This window comes from Tachysurus vachellii, chromosome 4 (genome assembly GCF_030014155.1).
Source record: "Tachysurus vachellii isolate PV-2020 chromosome 4, HZAU_Pvac_v1, whole genome shotgun sequence".
Lineage (NCBI taxonomy): Eukaryota > Metazoa > Chordata > Actinopteri > Siluriformes > Bagridae > Tachysurus > Tachysurus vachellii.
The window spans coordinates 23661254-23671172 of record NC_083463.1 but is presented as its reverse complement, the minus strand read 5'-3'; the positions used below and the strand labels follow the sequence as shown (position 1 = coordinate 23671172).

Sequence of the window (9919 nt, the reverse complement as noted above, 5' to 3'; positions counted from 1 at the left end):
ATGTTGTTGTGGGGTCTTTTGTGACATCATGGATGAGTCGTCGCTGCACTCTTGGGGCAGTTTTGGTTGGACGGCCACTCCTGAGAAAGTTCACCACTGTGGATAGTGGCTCTCATTGTGGTTCACTGGAGTCCCAAAGCTTTAGAAATGGCTTTATAACCTTTTCTAGACTTGAAAAAATCAGGAATGGGGCCAACACTTTTTGACACCACTGTATGTGCCTTTTATATACAGTTGCAAATGGCATTTATATATTGAGAAAATATTTACATAGTAACATAGTTTGAATTGCAAGAAGATACACACCCATGACTATGGGGCTGACATGGCCTGATTTTCACTAACAAAAGTACGTGAACTACAGAAGAAAGATCAGATGTTCATATATAGCAGATAAGCAAAGCTTTAATGATGAGAGCTTAAGCAGGCATGCTGCTGAATGCAGAATGCAAATTTTTTTAGTCTGACTGGCATTTAACACATTACAGCAACAATTGTCCACGTATTTGTCATGCCACGTACAGTATACGCTCAATGACACATCTACTCTGGTATCACATGGTGCTTTGTTCTACATTTAAAATATTTATTTCCTCATCATGCATAAAATTCTGAACATCATTTACAATACTAACATTTTCCATTTCCCTATAAGAGTAGTAAAAGAAGGTGGCAAATACTTTAAAATGTTTTTTTAAATACTTGTACTCTCTGTGTTCACATAAAATTCAAATCAAAATACAATAAACGCCAAAAAAAGCAGATGACAATGGTTTGAACTGCACAAGATTAGAACAATAATTTGATACTGCATATAACTCCACCCAGTACACAAAAAAAGCTTTGTAAAGCATGCCAAGCTTCATAAAATGGGTTTGTAACTTTGTGGAGTGTGCATTTCTATTTGTTAATTGAATTTTGTGTTTTTGTGACTACAGGACGGTATAATTTGTTAAAACCAAGGGTCAAAGCAGTATCTGATCAGTATCAAGCTAAACTATGCGAATGAACATCTTCCTGCTGACTCACTTTTTGTATTTTCAGCATAAGCACACTATCAGTATGTTGGTCAAATTGGCTTTTGAACACTTATTTAACCACTAAGTGATTTACAATACACATTATGTCTTAAGCACACTTATTACAAACAGATAGTTTTTAATTAATTGTTTCAACCTCACATAAATAACCAAGACATTCACACTTAAACTGATCTACACTGAAATTTAGCTATATGCCCATTATTCACTTTAATAGGAAAACGTGTACACATGCTCCTATATGCAGCTACCCAGTCAGCCAATCATATGGCATCAGCACAATACATAAAAAGTTACAGATACAGGAAAGAAGCTTTAGTTGATGTACACATCATACATCAAAATGGGGAAAACTTTAAGTGTCACATGGCTATTGGTGCCAGATAGGCTGGTTTGAGTATTTCAGAAACTCCTTGGATTTGCATTTACCACACTCTCTAGAGTATACCTGAATTATGCAGATGGAAACACAGTGCTGATAAAAGAGATAGAAGAAAATGACCAGATTGGTTTGAACAGCCAGGAAGAAGACAGTAACTCACATATTATTACAAACCTGTTGTGCAATAAAGCATCTCAGCCCACACAAAACATTGAACTTTGAGGTGGATGAGGTACAATAGCAGAAGTTAAAGTCACAGAGGTCACACCATTCTGATGTTTGATATGCACATTAACTTCTTGACCTATATCTCTATGATTTTATGCATTGCTGTGCAGCTGCCACATGCTTTAAGAACTGCATAAATGAGAAGGTATACAGGTAGTAGATGCTATACACTCACCAAAGTAGATGGTGAGTGTATAGCATGTTAGATGTTTGAGTTACTTCAGTTTCTTTACAGTTGAAAGTCTCAATATGGCTAGTATAAATACAGAAACATCTGGAAGACTGGAAAGCTTGGTAATGAAATATCACAAATAACGCAAAGAACTATTCCTCTTAATAGATTCATACCTTTTTTCTACTAACATTCTTGCTTGCCACAATAATTACAGAATTCTATAACACCTTTAATGTCAGAAAATGCACCGGTTAAATAATGCTATACACCAGCCTTATATACAGCAATTTAATATACAGTACTCACTGTAAATCGTAAACCTGGTAAAAAAAAAAATGTTTACAGGCTCATAATATTTTACAGAAGGCTTAAATTCTAGTGGAATATGGAATATGTCTAGGCCAAGAGGTATTAGAATAGGTGAGACAAGGTCAATTGTTCTTCAGTTCAAAGCGGCTGTACACCTGCTTTGATTTCATCTTGTTGTAGTAGTTGACCAGGTCTAGTTTGCTGTGTCCCAGTGTCATTCGCTTCTCATCCCCCCGAGTGATTCTGTAATCCTGGCCTATTCGTTCCTTGGGCAAAGGTGCTGGTGGAGGAGGACTCTGACTACTCTCTGGCTCATTTTGTGAGAGATCTGGACCCCCAAAAGCTGCAGTATACGGTGGCGGCTTATATAATACATGGGGGTCCTTGTCCTTGGCTGACGAAGAGAAGAGGTCAGTGAATTTGTTAAAAAGAGGACTGGTAGGACTACGTACTTTGGGTGGTTTGTTCTCCATTAAAGGATTCGGCTGTGCTTTGGTAGCAGTTTGAAATACATTTTTGTGGTCATAGAGATCCAATGCTTGAAATTTGGACGTTGGTCCTGCAAGGCTGGTTTGGAAGGTTCCTGCTTTGGTCCATTCCACTCCAGAACATTCCACTTCTGAATTCTGCAGGGAATCATTGTGGCACAACCCGCCAATGTTACTTCCTTGAGGCATCTGATGTCCTGAATTTAAAACACCCCGCTTCTCTGCACTCTTGTTTGTGCCAGTGTCCTTCTTTTCCTGGTTGACCTTATAGACTTGAGAGGTTAAACCTGGAGCTGCTTTAATGCTGGAGATGCTGTTGCTGGACTGGCTACTGGAGTTTTCTGAGCTAACCCTTTCCCTCTCTCTATTTCCTCTGTCTTGGAAGTCTATATTGGGCATCATGTAATTGAAGTGGGGAAGACCTTCCTCATCAGGGTTATAGAAATGCTCAATGATTTGTGAGTCTGCGTATAGGCAACGGAATTCCCTATCGAAGCTTTCAGCAATGCGTCCTGAAAAGTGCAAAACCATGTTGCTGTGCACCTGAGCAGACAACCAGGTAAAACTGGAAGAGAAGAAGGTAACATTAGAATAAAACAAAAATTTGTTTACAAAATAACATGTACAGTAGATCATGTGGACCGCCTGAACAGTAAAAACTAAACTAAACTAAACAATTTAGTTGTTCTGTAGCAATGGAGTCTGGTGGCCTAAATGCCCCTGGTCAAACTCCTTTTTGTTTCACTAGCCACCATACATAATATCATAATGAGAGAAAGCTGTAGAAAGCTGCTATGATAGAGCAATTACTTCCAGGTAGACAACAGATCGGATTATTTTGTCAGTTCGCAAGACAATGAACATGTTCTCAAATAACTCCCAGGGGTTGGTATCATTGTATTAATTCCATGTGTTTGACAGCAAGTCTGAACTATTTTAGGTGAACACTTATTTAAATGCAAGTTGGAAAATGAGGAAAAGGCACACTAAAGCAGTAGGTGACACTTCTTCTGTGTTAAAGGTAGAATTCACATGGGGCATAAGCAAACTTGGCTACATCACATATGTTTTTTATGCTAATCTGAAAGACTAATACAGCCATTTGCATATTATGTATATTCAACAATTTAGAGTTCCATGCTTTTCTGGTGCCTGTGAATTTCTCACAGTTTTTAAACGAGAGGTAGAAACAGAGAAATGTAAATAATAAATAAATGCTTAATTTATGAAGGCTTCTGAATTAATGAAGCAACAGCTTAATCTTGAAAATGCATATATTTTTTTTTATACTAGACATTTTTCTGGACAAATTGATGCAGGATGTCAAAATCTGTGAAACATGCAATTCAGGAGAACAAAATATCACCTACATCAAAATGCCCAGCAACCCTGCAGCTGTGTTTAGAAAAAACTTAGGACAAATGAATTGGTTTTGTACATTTCTTTATATTACAGTAGAATTTACATTTCTCACTTGCATCAGTAAACATTCTAGCACTACCTGGCACCTTAAAATTGTACAGTATATGTGTGAGGCAGGGTTTTTGTGTTTCTCTGTAGCTATTGTCAGACAACAAGCAACACTAACACCATTTAAAGTAGTGCTGGGCAATTTTTTTAATTGCGATTAATCACATGATTTTTCTGAGATTGATCACATTGTTATGCACAAAATTCAATAATTAATTCAAAAGAAGTGCACAGTTTTATTTTAAAAGTAATACTATATGAACAAAAGTGCAAACCCTTAAATCAAATAAGGTGTTTTTTTTTACAGCAGTATTCCCTTTTACATAGTAGCAGTTAAAATATTTCTTGTAAATCTCAACTTAAACATTAATGTAATCAAATTAAATATAAAGCCAAAGATATTTGCCACTGCCTGGGCATTAATGTTTTGTCTAGTTTGTTGTAGAAAACAAGTTATGTTCAGAGTCCAGAGCCTCGATCATAACATTATAGCAGGCACTTTCCGAGCAACAGCAAGTTAACATTTCTAAATCTTTTTAAAAATTTATATTTTTTTTCTATTCTGAACAGGTATCAGCAGAAACATTTTGGAAGAGATTTCAAATGAAAATGTCCATTTAAGAATTCTGGAAATTTTCTCCATTTCTCTGTCCTGCTAGTTCTTTTCTGTTCATGTGAGTGCTGCAGCAGTCTTTGGCCCACACCAAATGCTCATTGGTTGAGATGTGTGATGACGCCTATCCCAAGCGGGTACTGATCTACATCCAACCTCTCCTATTACTCTACTATTATTATGGTTTGTCTGTATGTGTATTCAGAGCCAGTGAGTAATTTACTATTAATAATAATTTTTTTTAAAATAATTAACGCATTAACGGGATAATAACATGGTAATGTGCTTAGCCCTAGTTTAAAGTCATATAATACTGCAGGTATCATATACGTGCCATCAAAACTGTGCAATATTCAACCCACTCTTTAGACTCTACTCAGTTTTGTATTGTATTTTTATAGTCTTTTTTTGCATTGTGATGATATCTTGCACTTTACCTTTAACCAGAGAACAGTGAGAAAGATTTTCATTGTACTTTATAATGACAATAAAAATTTGCACTGCATTGGAAAAAAGCAATAATAGTACATTTGTATATTTCCTACTGGCTAGACTCAGACATAACCATGATCATTCAAGACACATTTGACCATGTACCACTCACATTTTTTCACACAATACTTGACAAGGTGTTTCAATGAGGACCAGTGACCTTTTTTTTAACACAGCATTTCACCAGTATTTCATTCTCTCCAAAAGAAGCATCACTAAAAGCTGACTGCATGAGCTATTATATGAACTCTCTCCCCCTCATAAAGTAAGCCTCACCCGCTATGTAAACGTTTTTTGAGTTCAACCTTAAGTGTCATGCTATAATATTACAACAAATAGAATATTAAACCCCTCCCAGCTCCCAAATGCACTACATGAAACAAATGAGTTGCAATTAAACATCTAAATAGTTTATATATTAACAGTCATCAGAGAAAGAAAGCACCATTAGAAAAATAAAAAAAAACACAACAGGTTTCAGTGTGTAGTCATTTTAAAAGAAACAAAACATTCAGAAACCCTATATACCCTATATAAATTGAGCACCCTATATTTCAGTAACATGTACAACCACTTTTAGCAACAATAACTAAAAATAAACATATTTTGTCATTTATTAAGCCCTGAAAAATAAAAATATACAACTCAAGGAGGATGTGCTTTCTTCTTCCAACATCTGTATGAGCGTATTTGTCTAGAGCTACTTAACATGCACCAAAACAGAAATACAAAGTAAATGGTATAACCCATCTAGTGTTTTAAAACATTATGTTTGAGAATGAGAACGCTCTTTAATCTTTCCATTTTTATTGTGTCTTAGTATCATTTTGGTATTGGCCTTTGAAAAAACAATACTTGGTATCAGTATCAAAGTAACAATTATTGTATATAGATGACAGTGAGGGAAATAATTAAATCCACAGAAGTCTGATACTGCATAGGGCCTGGGAGTTGCCAAGTTATCTTTCCTTTGCTAAGCTCTTATGCTTACATTGTGTTGTGTATATACTGTATATTATATTATGTCTCTATTCTTTTATATATTTGTATTTCTTTCTCTTTGCTGCTGTAACAGAGAAATTTCCCCATTGTGAGAGAATAAAGGTATATCTTATCTTATGCTTGCTGGGTCAATGTAAAGTTCAGATCACACCCCTTTGTGTCCTCACAAAGATTTGTTATTTTAATAAAATTAGCAATGATATGGTTAGCTGTATTTTTATGTAAATAAGATGTAATATCATAAAAGTAAACATTCATTTAATTTAGTGGGCAAGTCTTACCTGTATGATCCAGCTATTACTTCCTCGCAGTCAATGATCATGAATTTTTCCTGGACCTGTCCTGTAAATTTCTTCCCACTTTTGGTGCAATACGTGTCTCCACATACGCTACGTATTCGCATATTCTGTGGAATTGAATTACATTAATTCAGTGTTCCATAGTTTTTTAATTTCTGTATATCACTCCATTTGGAATACAACATTATAGAGCTGACACAAAAGGTTGTACTGGGTATCTGAGGCAGGGTGCATGACGTAAGATCTACTTTTGTAGCAGACTGTTTGATGCATTGTTGTTATACAATAGACTTTGACTGATGTAATAACTTTACACCAAAATACATCCTTTCATTCATTCTTCTCCACTTCTGCTGAGTATGACTATTCATGTATAATGTTAAGTGAACATGAACATTAAGAACATTTGTATGCAGCATATCTGCATGAATTAAAGTAAAAATCCATAATCAACAAATGAAATTAAATTTCAATTTCACCGATAATGTCTTGACTTACAGTTAAGTGTGAGTGCTGGATTTCTAGTACATTGCACATATCAGTGAAATAACTGAGATTCTTCTCATCAAGCAGAATATACACAGGAATCTTCCGTTTGTGAGAGGCCTCAAGCAAGTCACAGAATATGTCCACATCACTGAATATGTCCATGACCAACGCAATGACCTGCACACACAGAGACAATATAGGACGCAGACAAAGTTTAGCACTACTATAATATTTGCCCTTTGTCAAATTATTTAACAAAATCTAAAGAATAACCCAGAATGTGAAACTGTTTTGAATGAGTATTGAATGATATATATTCACACCAAACTTCCTGGGTTTAGAATGCATAATAGATTAGATTAGATAGATGGACAGACACATAGACAGACAGACAGTTTTACAGATCCCAGAAGGAAATAGTTTTGTGTCAGTAGTCAATAAACAGCAGAAATTCCAAGAATGCAGACTATGCACATTGAACAAATTTTTTAAAATGTGAATTTTAATTTAAACTTATAGAGAGAGTCAACCAATGTGTGTTTAATATCACTTTAGAAAGACAAATTAGCCTGGTCAAAGTGTTAAGAAAACTGTTTAAGTTTCAGGAAGTAACAATCACGTTGATTTAAAGCTAGGTAAGCGGTCATATAAAGAGATAAGCTGTAATCTAAAACATCTGTTTATTTTATGCATCAGAAGTATGGTCTCTTTTGATGAAGAACAACTACATACTTTTTAGTGTGTACTGGGACATACTAACAGATAATGATCTATGATCATTGTGAACAAACTCCTTAGCTTTTCTTCATTGAGTATTCATTTTATCATTTATATTGTAGAATTTAATTCACAATTCCATTGATTTATTTTTCCACATTAAGTTTACACCTCTCTTAAATGCATCCTTTCTACCTACCTACCTACTGTCACAAAGCTCCCATTGCCTTGTGAATAAACTGTCCGCACTTCCTACAGTATATCGTAGACCAACCAGGTACCTTTGCCATACTCTTTTCAACACACTATGATTTTGAACACATTCATTCTAATATTACATTCGGTGGTCAGAACTATGTCGGGTTGGTGGGGGTATTGTGCTGTTATTCAGTATCTCTTATTTTTTGTGTGTGACAAATTACAGTGCAAGAAATGTCATACCAAATTGAACTTTTACACATTGTTTACCATTTGGATTTATAGACAAAAGAGGGTGTGCACTTATGACAAGTTGTCACATGAGATTTTTCAGCACATCACCAGATCATTGTAAATATTGAATTTTCACATTTCAAGTTCAAACCCAAACCCAACTTAATGAAACAAAACAAAACAATAAAGACACATCTAAAAAGAAGGTTACTGTGTGTGTGTGTGTGTGTGTGTGTGTGTGTGTACTTATGTACACTAAATGTGAATCTATGTTAACAGGGACATTTACACCTATCTTAGTAAATACAATGTCAGATACATAATATTCTGTATATGATAAAAAATGATCAAATAATTACTTCTTATAATTAGATGAATTATAATCTCTCTCTCTCTCTCTACACTACCATATTGTTAGCTGTATAAAAACAATATTTTCTAAAGACTTACAAGAACTTGGTCCATCCAGCTTGCATTATAGTATAATAATAATAATAATAATAATACTAATAATAATAATATCCATTAAAAACAATAAAGAATTTATTGCCTACTAATTTTCACCATAAAGTTGTATGAACCCTGTAGTAATCAGCTGGTAACGACAGGTTCCATATAAACATTAGATTTTTCTTACCTTCTTGGCTTTACTGATCAGAGATCGGACCAGATCTTTGACATTTTGCGACTTGTCTCTTTGGAAGAAGATCTGGGTCTCACTGGGGCCGTGGCGGTTGGTCACTTCAGGCCAGCCGAGCTCAAGCATAGGCGGCTCTTCATCTGACATCATAGGGAAATAAGTTCCCGAAGTGAGCTCTGAAGCCGTGTCTCCTTCTCCAAAGTCCCCCACGCCATTCGAGCCGTTCTCGGGATCCCCGGACTTTGCCGCATGTTCGGTTATATAGCGAATTTCATGAGCGGACAGAAAGTTGAGCTCTTTCTCCACGGTCAAAACCCGCCGGTATTCCTTCTCTCCAGACTCTAGAAGCGCATCCGTGGCGAGACGCGCCGCTTCGTTATGGCTCAGCTCTAACGTGGATGAGGGCCGCCATGGGTTCTTCACCTCCTCCAGGCGCGCCGCAAGTTTCCCCAGCGCTTTGCGCCCGCTGCTTATAGGGTTCATCGTCGCGTTGATGGCCGGCAATTCTGTCCTGTTTCGATGGCAATTTGAAACACAACACGTATAAATAAACACAAGTGGTCACATAGCAGAAAGTCGTGTCAGGTTGGTCCCATCCATGGTAGTAAGGGCTTGCGTATTTAATGTTTCTCGATGTCGCGATCTTCAGCTCTCTTGTGTTAACTCACCTTGTTTTTACCTGTTGATCTACAGCCTGACACGTCCCGCCTCCTGGTCACGTGACTCAGAGGTAGCCGACAAATAGTTACGGGCTTTTGTCCTAGTCGGTGTGAATTCGTTGTTTCGAACAAAACAAACAAGCAATAACCAAAACCTCAAATGACACACACTTAGAACACTTAGTCACTGCTTTGTGTTTCTAAAATTACAATTTACTTTTCGCACGTCTTTGGTAAACTGGTCACGTGATGCGGAAGCACAGAGCCTCGCACATTCAGACTCGGTATGAACCGGCGCATGCGTTTAAGTAAATCATTAGTATTTTAACTTACATATATATATATATAGTGTGTTCATTCAACTGTTATGTATTGCATTCATAATAGCATCAAAGGAAACAGAACGAAAGAAAAAATAAATAAAATAAATAAACTATACAGGGGAGAAAAAACAGTGTTCCAAAGAGAAAAGGGTTTAAGATAT

General features: G+C 36.2%; 1 protein-coding gene across 1 annotated transcript; it reads right to left on the bottom strand.

The window, feature by feature from the left end:
• Positions 1-387: 387 nt before the first annotated feature.
• fam83c (family with sequence similarity 83 member C) lies at positions 388-9600 on the bottom strand. Its single transcript, XM_060868415.1, has 4 exons — positions 8774-9600; positions 6997-7164; positions 6481-6605; positions 388-3187 (listed from the first exon to the last, which is right to left on the bottom strand). The coding sequence occupies exons 1-4, from the start codon at positions 9257-9259 to the stop codon at positions 2257-2259; spliced, it is 1710 nt and encodes a 569-aa protein (XP_060724398.1). The 5' UTR covers positions 9260-9600; the 3' UTR covers positions 388-2256.
• Between the last annotated feature and the right edge of the window lie 319 nt (positions 9601-9919).

What these genes read in the sequence shown, in the direction of transcription:
- fam83c (XM_060868415.1), bottom strand. Translation starts at nt 9,259, where the DNA reads ATGAACCCTATAAGCAGCGGGCGCAAAGCGCTGGGGAAACTTGCGGCG. An exon ending in TCCAGCACTCACACTTAACT is followed by an intron (nt 6,606 to 6,996) that starts GTAAGTCAAGAC and finishes TCAATTCCACAG; the next exon opens with AATATGCGAATACGTAGCGT. An exon ending in GTAATAGCTGGATCATACAG is followed by an intron (nt 3,188 to 6,480) that starts GTAAGACTTGCC and finishes CTTCTCTTCCAG; the next exon opens with TTTTACCTGGTTGTCTGCTC.